Below are 16,804 nucleotides of genomic sequence, written 5' to 3' on the forward strand. Positions count from 1 at the left end.
TCCATTTTTCCCCAGCAACAACAGACTCATTGGGTGAAAGGTCGATCCAAGTTGTATCTCCTCACTCACCAACTTTCTGGGGTCAAAAAACGTGCGCGCACACACACGCGGGCGCACATAGACACACACAGTCAATCGTTTTGTGATAATTCTGTGTGTGTGTGTGTGTCTAAGTCTAATGTATGATATATAAGAATGTGTGTGAAACGTTTTTTGTAGAGTTTAAAATAGAGTGTCTTGGATGTCAGCTGACCAACGTCAGTTGGCTCCTCCTGCGTTTGTATCACCGTTGTCGTGGTGACAGCCCTGATTGGCTAACTTAAAACAGGTGTGACACTGTCACAGAGCGGGAGACTGAACTGTGGATTTAATGAGAAAACAACCTTTCAAACTATTGTATTTGACAGACAACCGTGAATCCCATTACGAAAATAATGACATCATGAGAAGCACAAGACTTCTGAGAACGTTTCCGTCTACTTAAATATTTGTAAGGATTTATAAATGAGAGCGTAAATTCAGTTTGTAAAGTGCTCACGTTTCCGTCATGAGAGAAAATTGTGGTCCGATTTAACATGGAGGTTAATGGAGCAGTTGGCCGGTCTTCATGTCGCTTTCAGGCTTGCTGACAAAACAGTATACATTTGTTGGATTCCACGACGCATGTGTACCACCGGCACAATATTTCCAACGTTTTCATATATAAATTATGCCTCAAAAGTCAATATTGTGGAGTGAATGGCAAAATACAAATACAAAAAGGTTGTTTAGGACACAGCTCTGTAGTGGATTTCTATGTTCCTGAACTTGAATAAAAGCCAAGGGGATTGAATAAGTTCAAGGATTTAGAGATTAGTTTATATTTAACATTAATTAGAATAGGAGGAGGGGAGAGGAGCTCTTTGCAGGGGTCTGGGTGAAAGTCTCTGTGGGTGCAGCTCATTTGCATAAGGCGGGAAAACCGTGGATGTGGCTCATTAGCGTCTGACAGAGGACGTTATTAATGGTCTAAAATGTCTATTTGTGTGCCTTATTGGTAATATTAGGATGTTTAAACCGTGTCTATGAGTCTTAAGCTTGTTTAAGTGTTTAATAAGAGGAAGCATATGGAAGAAAAGAAGTTAAGAGGCGTTTATTTGTGTCTTGAGACCGGTGTAAGTGTAGGTAATGAAGATGGGCCATTATTCGAGGTAGGGCGCAGAATTGAGTAGGGAGGTGTGGTTACACCAAGAAATAATACTATTGTACTTGACAGACAACCATGAATCCCATCCCATCACGAAAATAATGAAATCATGAGAAGCACAAACAGTTAGGATGTCAGCTGACCAACTGACAGTTCCTCCTGCACGTGTGTGCGTGTGTGTCACCGTTGCCATGGTGTTCACTGAGAGAGAGACAGGAGAGTTGATTTAATGAAAAAACTAACTTTCAAACTACTGTATTTGACAGACAACCATGGATCCCATCACGAAAATAATGACATCATGAGAAGCACAAGACTTCTGAGAACGTTTCCGTCTACTTAAATATTTGTAAGGATTTATAAATGAGGGCGTAAATTCAGTTTGTAAAGTGCTCACGTTTCCGTCATGAGAGAAAATTGTGGTCCGATTTAACATGGAGGTTAATGGAGCAGTTGGCCGGTCTTCATGTCGCTTTCAGGCTTGCTGACAAAACAGTATACATTTGTTGGATTCCACGACGCATGTGTACCACCGGCACAATATTTCCAACGTTTTCATATATAAATTATGCCTCAAAAGTCAATATTGTGGAGTGAATGGCAAAATACAAATACAAAAAGGTTGTTTAGGACACAGCTCCTCGTGCTCTAGCGATGACATCACAGCTCTAACCTTCCCCACACACACCCATTGTAAACTCTGAAATGGTTCCCACATTTTCCTAAACTTGAACAATAATTACATGAAAACTGTGCTAGCTATCAGAGAGAGAGAGAGAGAGGCAGGAGGAGAGAGAGAAAGAGAGAGAGGCAGGAGGAGAGAGAGAGAGAGAGAGAGGCAGGAGGAGAGAGAGAGAGAGAGAGAGGCAGGAGGAGAGAGAGAGAGAGAGAGAGGCAGGAGGAGAGAGAGAGAGAGAGAGACAGGCAGGAGGAGAGAGAGAGAGAGAGACAGGCAGGAGGAGAGAGAGAGAGAGAGAGAGAGAGAAATCAGATTAACTAATATCATGTCAGCCACGGAAAGGGGGGGGCCAGACAGAGTTAGACAGACAGGGGGCGGAATATAGATCGAATGGCGGGAAAAAAATAGCACTCAAACACTCATGCGAAAAGCCCATTGGGAGGGGCAGAAGAGGGAGAAGACCTTGAAACAATCATGTCAGCCATCAATTAACCAGAGCTGCTCAATGTAAAAAAGTACAACTTTGCCTCTCTCCTACCCAAGACTTCAGTTGGTTTGTTTAAATAAAATGAAATGAATAACCATGTTTAAATCCATGAGTCAGTCACAACAGATATGAATAAAAGCAATGAAATCATGAGAAGCACAAACAGTCAGGATGTCAGCTGACTAACTGACAGTTCCTCCTGCGCGTGTGTGCGTGTGTGTCACCGTTGCCATGGTGTTCACTGAGAGAGAGAGACAGGAGAGTTGATTTAATGAAAAAACTAACTTTCAAACTATTGTATTTGACAGACAACCATGGATCCCATCACGAAAATAATGACATCATGAGAAGCACAAGACTTCTGAGAACGTTTCCGTCTACTTAAATATTTGTAAGGATTTATAAATGAGGGCGTAAATTCAGTTTGTAAAGTGCTCACGTTTCCGTCATGAGAGAAAATTGTGGTCCGATTTAACATGGAGGTTAATGGAGCAGTTGGCCGGACTTCATGTCGCTTTCAGGCTTGCTGACAAAACAGTATACATTTGTTGGATTCCACGACGCATGTGTAGCACCGGCACAATATTTCCAACGTTTTCATATATAAATTATGCCTCAAAAGTCAATATTGTGGAGTGAATGGCAAAATACAAATACAAAAAGGTTGTTTAGGACACAGCTCCTCGTGCTCTAGCGATGACATCACAGCTCTAACCTTCCCCACACACACCCATTGTAAACTCTGAAATGGTTCCCACATTTTCCTAAACTTGAACAATAATTACATGAAAACTGTGCTAGCTATCAAAAAATGCCCAATTGGGCAAATAAACTCCAGACTTTTGTCAACGTTTTAAACTTTAAATCATTTCTCTACGATACATTATGGCGAGTCACTGTGGGCACAAAGATGTATGTTTTTTTGCTCTCTTCAGTCCGAAACCCCAGTCAAGTGAATGGGACAATTTCTCGCCGTTTTTCGCACTTTTCGGGAAAATGGCTGGTCGAATCTCTTAGAAAAGTCATAGCTCACGATTCCCGATCGGGCCGCACGTTTTGATGTATTTTTTACGCATGTGCGGGCAACGCTGTGGGAGAAGATACGGTCCAAAGTTTGGCGGAATAAGAAGAATAATAATAAGTAATAATAATAATAAGCCCGAGCAATAATATAAAGTGCGCTTTGCTATAGGGGTCTATGACCCCTCTAGCTGAAGCCACACTTAATAAGCCCGAGCAATAATATAAAGTGCGCTTTGCTATAGGGGTCTATGACCCCTCTAGCTGAAGCCACACTTAATAAGCCCGAGCAATAATATAAAGTGCGCTTTGCTATAGGGGTCTATGACCCCTCTAGCTGAAGCCACACTTAATTATGATTAAAAAAAAAAAAAAAAAAAAATTAAAGCAGTAAAAAGACAACAACATTCTGTTTGAATCGGCGAACGTTGTGATTACGTGGACAACTTACTATTTACTTTTGATACTTTGACATGAATGTACTTGTGAACGTGTATAATTAAGTTTTTTTTAATCATTGGTTTTAAGAAAATGTGTATAACTCTTCGTGTCCAAGCGTATGTGTGTGTGTGTTTATCTTTGTATGGGTGTGTGTGTGTGTCTTTGTTTATGCATAATCATGTGTGTGTGTTTGTGTGTGTGTGTGTGTGTGTGTGTGTGTGTGTGTGTGTGTGTGTGTGTGTGTGCGTTGCATGTTGCATGCGATCTCTGAGCCACATTACTCCAGAGGACACAAAGTTAACAGGGCCATCAGCCCGTTGGCTCCGAGGCGGTAACCATGGCGACCGGCTCAGGTATAGCTGGAGGGGGAGGGGCCTGTCACCACCACGTCACTCATTCAGCTGTTGCTATCCGATAATGGTCAAATTATGATGCTAGTGTGGACAGGTTTTATTTATTTCACCAGAGAGAGCGACTAGTGAACAGGAAGTGACATATATGGACTGAGGACGAGTGACATTGAGACGCCGTATACGTCTGTGCTAGAGACCTGTCAATCACCTTGTAGACCCGCCCTAAAGCATCCCCTGCTTTATGGTCTGTTTGACTCTAAATGACCATCATTTACTAAATGAACATCATGCTGTATTGAAGAAGACTTGAAACTAGAGACATAAACTCATGTTTACAATGTTTACTGACGGAATAAATCAAGAGAGAAGTAGAGTCATTTATATAGATTTCTATACAACCAGAGGAGTCGCCCCCTGGTGGTCAGGAGAGAGAATGCATCTTTAACACATGAAGCATAGACTTCTATACAACCAGAGGAGCCACCCCCTGGTGGTCAGTAGTTTAGTTTTTTTCTATGAAAAACTGCCAAGCAAAGAGAAAAACACAATTGAAGAACTCGTCTGACTTTATTAACCAAAGGTTTTAAAACGTTGTTTCAGGAGAAAAATACTTAAAAATAAACTGTTTAGTTGAAACAAACTCTGCTTTCCTCCTCTCCTTTCTTCCTTGTTTCCTTCTCTGCTCTCTTTTATTCTTTTCTGCTTCTCTCCTCTCTCCTCCTCTCTTGTTTCCTCCTTTCCTCCTCTCCTCTTCTTTTTTCCTTTCCTCCTCCTCTCTCATTTCCTCCTCTCCTCTTCTTTGTCTCCTCTCCCCTCCTCTCCTCTCCCCCTCTCCTCTCCTCCTCTCCTCTCTCCTCTTCTTTCTTCCTTGTTTCCTCCTCTCCTCTTCTTTTTCCTTTCCTCTTCTCCTCTCCTCTTCTTTGTCTCCTCTCCTCTTCTTTCATCCTCTCTCCTCCTCTCTCCTCTTCTCTTCTCCTCTCCTCCTCTCGTCTCCAAGCTTCTCCTCTTCCTCACCCCCTGTGTCTCCCTGTGTTTATCGCCCTTCAGTGAGCAGTTTTGGTGAAGATGACGAAGACGAAGGCGGCAGCTCCTCTGACAGTGAAGACGAGGTCCTGAAGCAGTTCGAGATCTCGGTGTCGCGGTCGCAGAGTTTTCGTACGGCGGCGGCGGCGACGAACGTCAGCGAGCCGCAGACTTCGCTCGGCCGACGCCACAAATTCAACCGCCTGTCGGACCAAGAGGAAGGAAGCACCGAGCCGTCGGACTGTGAAGGTTAAAACACTTTACCATATAAAATATGGTAAAAAGAATATATATAAATATATTTTTATAAAATATATATATATATATATATATATTTTATTATTTATTTTATTATATATATATACACTGAAGAAAAACATATTTTACATTTTACACTTTTAGTAAATTAGATTAGATTAAATAAAATAAAAATATATATACAATTTAAATAAATATAAAATATAATAATGTATATATTCTTGTCTGTAATAATAATAATAATACATATATTTATGTAGCTCTTTACTTAAAGGCACTTTATGTGGTAAAAACTAAAACAGTAAAAGCAATAACAACAAAAACAAAGAAAATAAATGCAATTTTGACAATGACATTACATAACTCTGCATCACAGGTTAATATGGGAGCCAGTTGAGGTTTTGATGGACTGGGAAGATGTAATCTTTTAAATTATTTTTATTTTTTACTATGTTTCTGTTTCAAGACAAACCCAGTGTTTTGCCTCCAGGTTTTCGCTCCCACACGTTAGAGAAACATGTTTGTTAAATTGAAATTTGTAAAATATAATTAAGAAAAGTAGAAAACGTTCTTCTTCTGGCCACCTTGTGATTGTCAGACCAACGTTTAAAGAATGTTTCCGAACCAGTTTCGATCCCTCGGCTGCTTAAAACTAGAAACTTCTAAGAACAGAAAAAAACAGTCGATCCAACTAATCCGTCCCGGTGTCGACGAGCCAAAAGGCCCCAAAATTACATATTTACTGCAGATTAGAGCTGTGGAACTCAGTGAGCATCAATTGGGAATTAGGACGCTCGTTAGTCGTCGGCTGGTTTCTGGAGTTATTTTAAGAGGGGAAAGAAGCAGAAAGCTTTCATTAATCTCTCTTTTGTTGGATTAACTTTTTCTAGACAAGACATAAAACATTTGCGTGCTATTTATGTAATTTTTCGGGGCGTCGGACTTTTTTTGTGTTGTGATAAAAAATAAAAAAGGACCTTTATTCAGTTGCATGTCATCAAATAATCATCATTTTCAGTCGTTAAGTATTAAACATGTAGATTGACAAAAGTTTAAGTAATGTGGTTCCTAAAATGCTCTTCCTAAAAAATTGTGATTAATGATAATCCATCCAAACATAATCTGGATTATTGTTTGAGCCGGAAGGAATCAGGCAGCGGCGTCTTATCTGGTGGAGAAATGTATGTATTCACACGCTGACCTGCAGGAACGTGAATGAATGAAAGGAAGAAAAAAAGACGGAGACAGATTTACAACAATGATTTAAAAAAATACTTTAGTTCCTCTGAAGATAAAACAGTATGAATCGTTTTCTCATTTCTTTCCTTCACTCCAATCTCTCCTGTCTTCCTTGTTTCCTTCTCTCTTTTCTTTCCTTCACTCTCACCTCTCCTTTAGTCCTTGTTTCCTCCTCTCCTCTCTTCCCTCTTTCTTCCTTGTTTCTTCCTCTCTTCCTTGTTTCCTCCTCTCCATTCGTCCTTGTTTCTTCTCCTTTCGTCCTTGTTTCTTTTCCTTTCTTCCTTGTTTCTTTCTCTCCTCTCCTGCCTATTACCTCATCTTCTTTCGTCCTTGTTTCCTCCTCTCCTCTCCTCTCTTCATTGTTTCTTCCTCTTTGTTATTCCTTGTTTCTTTCTCTCCTCTCTTCCTTGTTTCTTCTCCTTTCTTCTTTGTTTCCTCCTCTCCTTTCGTCCCTGTTTCTTCCTCTCCTTTCTTCATTGTTTCCTCCTCTCCTCTCTTTTTTTCTCTCCTCCCTGTTTCCTCCTCTCCTCTCTTCCTTGTTTCCTCCTCTCATTTCTTTCCTTTACTCTCACCTTCCTTTTCTTCCTGGTTTCCTCCTCTCCTCTCCATTCCCTGTTTCCTCTTCTCCTTCCCTGTCTTTTTCTTCTCTTCTCTCCTTTATTCATGTTTCTTCCTCTACTTTCTTCCTTGTTTCCTCTTCTCCACACTTCTCCTTTCTTCCTTTCTTCCTTGCTTCCTCCTCTCCATTCCCCTGTTTCCTCTTCTTCTTTCCTGTCTTTTTGTCCTCTCTTCCTTGTATCCTCGGTGGAAAAAAAGGTTTATTTTCCCGCCGCTTTGTTGTTCATATTTTATAAACTAAACGATAAAAACACTGTCACTGTTCACTTCTTGAGGGGTTTGATTGAGTCACAGAAGCAGAAGTTAATTAACGAGCTTCTCTTCAGAGCGAGGAGCTCACGTGCTAACCAAACAGCATCACGCTAATTATCGTTGCGTCTTTTAAAACGAGCAGCTGCTTGTTGGTGACATTGTTCGGTTGGGGTCACTCCGTCTCAACTGGTATTTATATTCTGTCACACACACACACACACGCACGCGATGACTCATCTCAGCCTCTTCCTGTGGTCGACACCCTGTGCAGCCGTTGATGTAACAGTCAGACCGACCTTAACGACGGTGAATTGGAGGTAACGGCTATTGATTGGTCCGAGGTACGGCCTGTTCCCCGATAGTCTCCGTCTCGGGGGGAAAAGGCCACGGTTTGACGGATCGCTCGATATCGCCTCCGCTAACGCCCAACGCTCACCACCGAGGTGCACGTAGACTCAGTTAGAATGTTCACCAGAGGACGCAATCGTCAGCAATTTTAGATTTGAATGTTTTTTGCTAATGTAAAGCGTAGTAGTCAAACACAGTTCATTGCATTTGCCATTGATTTGATAACTTAAATTAGTCCCCCAGGATTCGGTGCTTGGTCCTCTTCTGTTCATCCTCTACCTGCTCCCTCTTGGAAATATGTTAGTTTAAAGTCTCAGTCACCACAACACCTGAATCCATTCTCCATGTGTTCATTGGTCCTACGCTATTAGAGGCGGAGTCATTTCTTCAGCCGATGCCAAAATAAAGTTCCGGTTTGGCGTAATCAGTCCGCGCAACCGAAGTTCTACTCCTGATGTCCCAGTGTCTCACTCCACCCCCTCCCAACTGAATGAGGGAACTACTTTTTCTTCTTAAAGAGACATTCCTAACAAAGGCAATAACAATTTGTTTTAAAACTCCACTCACTCCTGAAGATTATACAGTAATAAAAACATACAGTGACCTTCATATGCATACAATTACACATTCTTCATAATATCCCTCATTAATTATCATATCCCTCTTGTGCATTGTAATGTACACATTTAATATTTCATTTTTATACATGTGCAGTCAAATTTAGACAAACTAAACTATTACAACTCTACAAACCCTCCTCACACCCGACCACCACAGGAGCCTCATGCTGACTTTCCTCCATCTTGCCTTCTTCCTGCAGACATGGAGGCTCAGAGCCAGCAGCGGAGGTTCACGGACCCGCTCTCTGCCACCGTGGAGGAGGGCGAGAGGGCGGCGGCGGTCTCTCTGGACAAAACTGTTGCCCTCGGGACGCCGGGCGCCAGGGGCAGTCCTGCCCCGAGCACAAACCGGCAGGCCGCAGACGGCAGCGAGGAGATGGAGAAGGCCGCGGATTGCGACAAAAATGACGCCACGGACAGCTCCCCCACCTGGACCCCTGAGGTACTGCAGGCACTCTGACACTCCTTGTTTTGTTCTTTAAAGGCTAAAAGGATCAAACTTTCTCACGTAAACTTGTCCTGTCAATCACCTTGTAGCCCCGCCCTAAAGCATCCCCTGCTTTATGGTCTGTTTGACTCTAAATGACCATCATTTACTAAATGAACATGCTGTATTGAAGAAGACTTGAAACTAGAGATTGATGCATACACTCATGTTGACAATGTTTACTGAGGGAATAAATCAAGAGAGAAGTCATTATCATTTTCTATAGACTTCTATACAACCAGAGGAGTCGCCCCCTGATGGTCAGGAGAGAAAATGCAGCTTTAACACATGAAGCATATACTTTTATACAACCGGAGGAGTCGCCCCCCTGGTGGCCATTAGAGATAATGCAGCTTTAACACATGAAGCATATACTCCTATACAACCAGAGGAGTTGCCCCCTGGTGGTCAGGAGAGAGAATGCAGCTTTAACACATTGAGCATATACTTCAAAACAACCAGAGGAGTCGCCCCCTGGTGGCCAGTAGAGAGAATGTAGCATTAATATTTAACATTTTCTTTCATGTTCTACCTCCACATTTCCAGTCTGTTCTGACTGTCATGTCATCGAGTATAATAAAATAAGTATAATTAAAAACCTGGATCCAAACAAATCTTCCCTCTCTTGTGCGTTCAAGTGGATGTGGGGCAAAGTTTAGGCCACGTTGACCCTTGTTTTCATGTGGAGCCACAATGTTTAATGTTACTGCAGCAAGAAAACTCTCCTGACCAGACTGACTAATATCAGAAAACCATTCACTTCAAAAGGTAAAAATAGGCCACATGGAAGTACACAGGAGGAAAATAGTGGTTGTTTTTATAAGATCAATTTGCTGACTATTGAAGCTTTACATGCTCTCAGTTCCTGGAAAGAAAAAAGAGCTTTAAAACTGGGAGCCTTGAATGATTGCAGATGTAGTTAAGAAGTGAAAATATTTTGTAGTTGAATACCAGATTACAAGTGAATCTGTTCATAGATAAAGTTGGTTTAAATCTGTTCTAAAACTACTTTGAGATGAAATACTGAAAGTTAAAGTCAGAGAAACTAAGAAGAGTAGAAATAAGGTTTGTTTGATACAGATTTGACAGAAGCATCTTATTGTCGCCGGTTACACAGACTGACTTTACATTGTTATGCTTTTATTTGTTCTCTATACCTTATTTCTCAGTTATGTATTGATTTTGTTTTGCCCAAACCGATCAGTATTGATTGATGTATCTATACCAAGCTTTGCCCCAAGCAAAAGAGGAGCCTCTTCCTTATTTTGGGAAAAAAGTGCTTGATCCCATTTGAACTGTTCCACGAATTACACATATGATGTTTATCAGTATAGAAGCTAGTTTTCTCGTAGCATCATTAAGTTTTGTGCGAAACAAATCGGTTATCTTTGCTTGCTCGTCGGCTTCAAGTGGACATTTTAGGAACAGTGGGTCGGCCAAAACTGCTTTGAATGTTTTTCAGAGATTCATAAGATGATATTTATGTATAGCAACCTACAACAACCTGTCCAGCTGCGTCCATTTCATCCGCACTTGTTGCCATTTTTCTGTCACTATATTGTTTTGAATGGATTTAGCCTAAAAAGAGGTGGTACTCTTTCTTAACCTCGGCCACAGAGCTCCGTTAGTTTGGTAGCGACTCCGGATAAATGTGAATTGCCAGACAATTCAGAGACGTTTGTGACAATTCAAAGGTCTGAATCAAAGCTATCCCCATTGGCAACAACAAGCAGACAACTGTAAATTTAAATTAATGAGTGAAAATATTAACTTTTCCCTGCAATTTCTACTTTAAGCCAGTGAGGAGTGTGTTCATGTGGCACTCCCTCTAATATACCAGTATAACCACTAAGAAGGGGATGGAAAGGACACTTTTTCAGGGCCTTTAGGAGGTGATTTGCAGTCATTCTATTTATATTTTTATTCAACATATCACATCACGAGACTGAGGCCTCACGATCCTAAAGACACATCTTGAGAAAACCTCAACAACATTTCTCAATTTCTCCGCTCCAAAAATAAATAACCACGGAATAAATGACTTATCGGCGTCAGTGAGCTGCTTGGCAGAGGTATCATCATCATCATCATTATCATCATCATCATCATCACTCAGCTGTGAGAGGATTACCACTCTGCCATGTTATCCTCTCAGGTTCATATTGGAAGAAACAAACCAAACACGGCTCCCCGAGGCCGAGATTTCGAATATGGTCGAGATTTTGTATAAATAGTTCATATTTCCTACTAGCGTTGGCTAACACACAGAAGCTCATGAATAATAATCACTGTGTGTGTGTGTGTGTGTGTGTGTGTGTGTGTGTGTGTGTGTGTGTGTGTGTGTGTGTGTGTGTGTGTGTACATAAATATGTGCATACATCATGCATCTGTGTGTGTGTGTGTGTTGGTTCATGTAGGAGAGTGGGAATGTAGAACCTAACAACCTCTCAGTCACCAAATCACACTTTGAAATATGGGACACACACACACACACACACACACACACACACACAGGGTGACACTGACATCTAGAAACTCTTCAGAAATAGCGAGCAGGTTTTGGATCAGTGGAGCTGCAGAGAGCTGTGTTGTAGTTTATTTACACAGTTGTACAACAGTGCTGAAGCTAGTACTACTAATAATACTACTATCACTTAATTTTAGATAATCACTTGAACCCCAGAGTTTTATTCAAGGTCATAGACTCTGTCATAAACCCCTCCCCCTGTCAATTTACTGAGGCCTCACAAGAGGTGTGTGAGGAGTTCTTAAATTATTTTATTGATAAAGTAAAGGAAATAAGACAACAAATTACCCCCTCCCCAACTCGTGTTTTACATGCCGGTAGGGACATACAAAGCTATTTTAGTAATGTTGAACCTGTATTGCTGTCCTCTTTATCGGAAATCATATCGCACATGAAATCAACCACGTGCAGCCTTGATTTTATTCCCGCTAAATTTCTTAAAGAGGTTATTGGCACTGTAGGGCCTAGTATTTTACTGATTATTAATAGCTCCCCATTACATGGCACCAACCCATCTATTTTTAAACATGCTATGGTCCAACCTCTTTTAAAGAAACCTGCTCAATCCCTCAATTTTAACAAATTTTAGGCCAATTTCTAAACTTTCATTTTTATCAAAAGTTTTAGAAAAAGTGGTTTCAACCCAACTATTAGCTTTTATGAACCACAACAACATCTTTGAAACATTTCAGTCAGGTTTTAGAGCACTACATAGCACAGAAACTGCCCTCCTCAAGGTAACTAACAACCTCCTTTTAACAGCAGACAGGGGGGAGAGCGCAGTTTTATTCTTTTAGACCTAAGTGCAGCGTTTACACCGTAGATCACGCCATTTGAATCGATCGCCTCAAAACCTGGGTTGGCATCAAGGACACTGCACAATAACACTAGCCTCATTCAGAGTGAACTTGGTCTCCTGTCTGCCTATATAAAACCTATTGCAAGAAACCTGGGAGTAATGTTCGACACTCAACTAAACTTCGAAACACAGATTAAAAAAAACGTCCAGTCCTGCTTTTTTCAATTACGAACCATCTCCAGAATCAAACCCATACTGTCACACTCTGATCTGGAAAAAGTCATCCATGTACTCATTTTCTCAAGACTAGATTACTGCAACTCATTCCTCTCCGGCATTACCCAAAAATCCATCTCCCGCCTCCAACTAGTCCAGAATGCAGCAGCGAGACTTCTTACTGGTTTTAAAAGACGACATCACATTACTCCAGTTCTGGCGTGTCTGCACTGGCTCCCGGTTGGTTTTAGAATTGATTTAAAGATTTTATTGATCACTTTTAAGGCCCACCTAAGTCTGGCCCCGAGCTACATCATCGACATGCTAACTCCATACGAGCTGACTCGCAGCCTTAGATCCTCCGGTGGGGCCCTCCTGGCCCTTCTGGCCGTTCCGAAGTCGAGGCTTATATCAAAGGGTGACCGTGTTTTTGCCATCAGGGCCCCTCGACTTTGGAACAACCTACCGGAGGAAATAAGGCTGGCAGAATCAATAACTTCTTTTAAATCACTTAAAACCCATTTTAATAGAATTGCTTTTAAGTGATGTCATCCTTGTATGTTCTTTTATGATCTATTATGCTGTTCTTTTGGTCCCCTGGTTTTGTTTGTATATTTTATTTATTTGTCTGTTTTGATTATTGTAGTATTCATTGCCTATGATCCTTTGTGTTTACCGATATTTAAGTTATGTCTTCTTTGCTTCTATGTAGAGCACTTTGTGAACTTTGTTTTTAAAGGTGCTATATAAATAAAGTTATTATTATTATATTATTATTTATCAACGAGAGCGCTTCTTTAATTACAAGTACTGCTACTGCAGACTAAGATGAGTATAAATACGAATCAGTCAAATAACCCATTTATTTCTTTTTTTTAAACTTGTTTTGAGCGTCGTTGGTTATATTTTTCTTATTTCTTTCATCACTCCTGCAGCAGATCACAGTTAACAAATACACATATGTTATACGTATAGTGAAACAACTATAAATGTATTTCAGAGCAAATACTGCAAGTAAACTTCCAGTTAGATCGTTTACTACAAAGTTTAAACATTTTTGTTTCTTTTCATTCTAAAGTTGATTTCAAATAACCACCACGCTGTCATCTCAAGAATATTTTATTGTCATAGAATGTTATAATGATGCAACAAACAGGGAGTATATCAATATTTAGTAATAAAAGTAGAATATAGGCAACAAAATAGAACAAAGTAACACTAAAGGAAAAAAAGGAAGACTAAATTATATTTAATAAACTTGTATTAGCAGATACTTCTTCTAGTAAACATCTGTCAGGTGTTTTTGTATTTTTGTATGTTTACTTGGTCTGCATATATAAAATAGAGAAATCAAAAGAAAGTATGTAAAATATGTCCGTTACATTACAATATTCATCGTTCAGACAGCAATAAATATGGGAAAAAAGAATATGTATACTACACTATATGACATAAAACAGTGTAAATAATAATAATACTGAACATTTTTGATATATGATATAGTTAGTTGAAATGCAAGAATTTACAAGCAACATTTTTCAATATTTCTTTATAGAATTGAGTGTCACGTTTTTCTTATTTCTGGTGCAGAAACCTGCATTATTTATTCATGTGATGAGTCCTTAAAAGAGGAAAGCAAATTAATAAAATAATAGTAATAATAGTAATAATACCAATAATAGTAGTTGTAAAGAACCTTTTATACATAACATGCAGCACAAAGTGCTTTACGGCATGAAATGTTTTTTGTTTTTTTTAAATACATGAGAAGAAAAGATCTCATGGCAATAAAAGAAAACAGTTGTAGAAAAATATTAAGTGGATTCTGCTGCAGGAAACTTTCTACAAACACTTTTTCTTAAAAAGAAAAAAGTGTGTTAAAGTCACATTTAAAATCTAAAAAAAACATCAATGTCTTTGGGTTTATTTACTGGGTCCTGAAGAAGAGCGTGGATCCGTTTGGTTCATCTGATCAGATTATCGTCCTGTTCCGGGATCAATGCCGCTCTTCTTCCTCTTCCTCCTCTTCCTCCTCTGTCGCTTTTCTAATCGTATCTCAGCTGATTGTAAATAAACTGCAGCAGCGAGGCCAAGAACAGAGAGACATCCGGATAAAAGAGCCGTTCAGCGACACTCTTGCTTCAATTGATCAATTCATTTAACTCTTTCTTCATTCACAATCTGTCCTCACCATCACTGAACAGGCTTCAGTCACATGACACTGGACATGTAGCTGAGTTTAGTGGGTTTTTGTCTTTTTATTTTAGGATTTTTAAGGGAAGATGATTATTCGCTGTAACCTTCTCGTTGATCGTTGGCTTCGTATCTCATATTATAGAAACGACAATTTGCTGTTTATTCACGGAGGATTATGTACCGAACAGTTTTAATGGACGGGAGCAGTGACTTCTTGATAAATGATACGTTTTCCTTTACCTTATTTTCCCCATTCCACCTTCTCAGCAAGAGCAGCCTACCCAGGACGAGGTCTCGTCTCAGCCGGTGACCTCTTCCCTCCGAGCCCCGATCTCCAAATGCGGAGACCTGGTCCTCTCCCTGGAGTATCGCGCTGACGCGGAGAAGCTGCTGGTCTCGGTGATCTCGGCGCGGGACATCCCCGACAAGGCCCGCAGCGGCATGGACTCCTGGCAGGTGCACATGGTCCTGCTGCCCGCCAAGAAGCAGCGCCACCGGACGCTAGTGCAGAAGGGCTCGCTGCCGCACTTCAACGAGACGTTCCGCTTCTCGCGCCTGGAGCCGTCGGAGCTGCACGCGTCGGCCGTCCGGTTCCGGCTGTACGCGCTCGGGGCGTCCCGGATGTCTCGCGAGAGGATGATGGGCGAGAAGGTGCTGCGTCTGAGTGGGCTGGACCCGGACGGGGGCACGATGGAGGCCACGCTGGTCCTGGAGCCTCGCAGCAACCTCAAGGTGAGGTTTCATTTCAGTCTTTGTGCTGAATTCACCTGGGAAGTGATTCTCACAGGTTTTTTGTCCCCGTCAGAGCTTGGACTCCCAGCTGAGCCTGTCCGGCGTGTCTCAGAGCGACAGCGCCTCGTCCACTCAGTCTCTGACGCACGGCGGCGTCCCCGAGCTGCTGGTGGGCCTCACCTACAACGCCACCACGGGACGCATGTCTGTGGAGCTCATCAAGGGGAGCCACTTCAGGAACCTGGCCCTCAACAGACCGCCAGGTCTTCTGTTTTATATCTTGCATCATAATAACACACTTATGGATCATTTATACAGAAGTCTGTGGATGAAACTATTTTAAAAGTTACTTTTAAATTTCTTCTCAGTCAACAATACTAGTTCACATTCTGTTTAAACCCAGTTTGGAGCACCCAGAGAGTCCAAAAGTAAAATATATCAGCACTCCACCAGTCTCTAGTCCTTGTCCTCTATAGACCTTAGTGTAGTCCTGTTCCTAATTTAAGATGTTCAATCACTTTAATTAAATTGAGGGTTTTCTTGAGGGTGTGGCTCAGCTTTTGTTAGATACAAGTAAGGGTTAATCAATAAAGTTGTTCTTATATACACATATAGGAAAACTATGTTTATATTAGATGGCTAACATGACAGAAAAAAGTTAATGTTTATTTGTTTTTCCTCCTCTTCCTCCCTCTCTTCTTCCCCTCTGGTCTAGACACCTACGGGCGTCTGACTCTGCTGAACTCAGTCGGTCAGGAGATCTCTCGATGCAAGACGTCGGTGCGCCGCGGCCAACCCAACCCGGTCTACAAGGAGACCTTCATCTTCCAGGTGGCGCTGTTCCAGCTGTCGGACGTCACGCTGCTGGTCTCCATCTACAACCGCCGCAGCATGAAGCGCAAGGAGATGGTGGGCTGGATCGCTCTGGGCCAGAACAGCAGCGGCGAGGAGGAGCAGCTCCACTGGCAGGACATGAAGGAGGGTCGAGGACAGCAGGTCTGCCGCTGGCACTTCCTGCTGGAGGCCTAACGCCACCCGAGGTTTAGGCTTTTTTGAGAGGAAAGGGAGTTCATTCTTTTACGCCAGAGGAAGGATTTGACCTGCATGCGGCTTCGGAGGGCCGATGGATTCAAGGACTACTCGGAGCACCGCTCCACCATCGTCGCATTAACAACAAAAGCTGGTTATCGTCTGTCAAACTCATCCTGCTTTTGGAGGCTGAAACAAGTTTTCAAGTTGTGAAGAAATGAAAGAAGAAAAGCCTTCAGTAAGTGTTTCTTTGCTGTGTTAAAACCTTGATGGATCCAAAGGTTTTTCGTCTTT

At 41.5% G+C, this 16,804-nt stretch overlaps 1 protein-coding gene across 1 annotated transcript in view; it reads left to right on the forward strand.

Annotated features, from left to right (window-relative positions):
• Positions 1-16,510, forward strand: part of syt16 (synaptotagmin XVI) — a gene marked incomplete at both ends in the record, with an annotated part of 28,352 nt that extends 11,842 nt beyond the window's left edge. Inside the window, 5 exons of the mRNA XM_079223666.1 lie at positions 5,214-5,438; positions 8,725-8,966; positions 15,017-15,481; positions 15,555-15,744; positions 16,197-16,510. Of these exons, the coding sequence (XP_079079792.1) occupies positions 5,214-5,438; positions 8,725-8,966; positions 15,017-15,481; positions 15,555-15,744; positions 16,197-16,510 (1,436 nt within the window). The remainder of the gene's footprint in view (positions 1-5,213; positions 5,439-8,724; positions 8,967-15,016; positions 15,482-15,554; positions 15,745-16,196) is intronic.
• Positions 16,511-16,804: the final 294 nt, after the last annotated feature.

Source organism: Taurulus bubalis, assembly GCF_910589615.1.
Source record: "Taurulus bubalis genome assembly, chromosome: 1".
Classification (NCBI taxonomy): Eukaryota; Metazoa; Chordata; class Actinopteri; order Perciformes; family Cottidae; genus Taurulus; species Taurulus bubalis.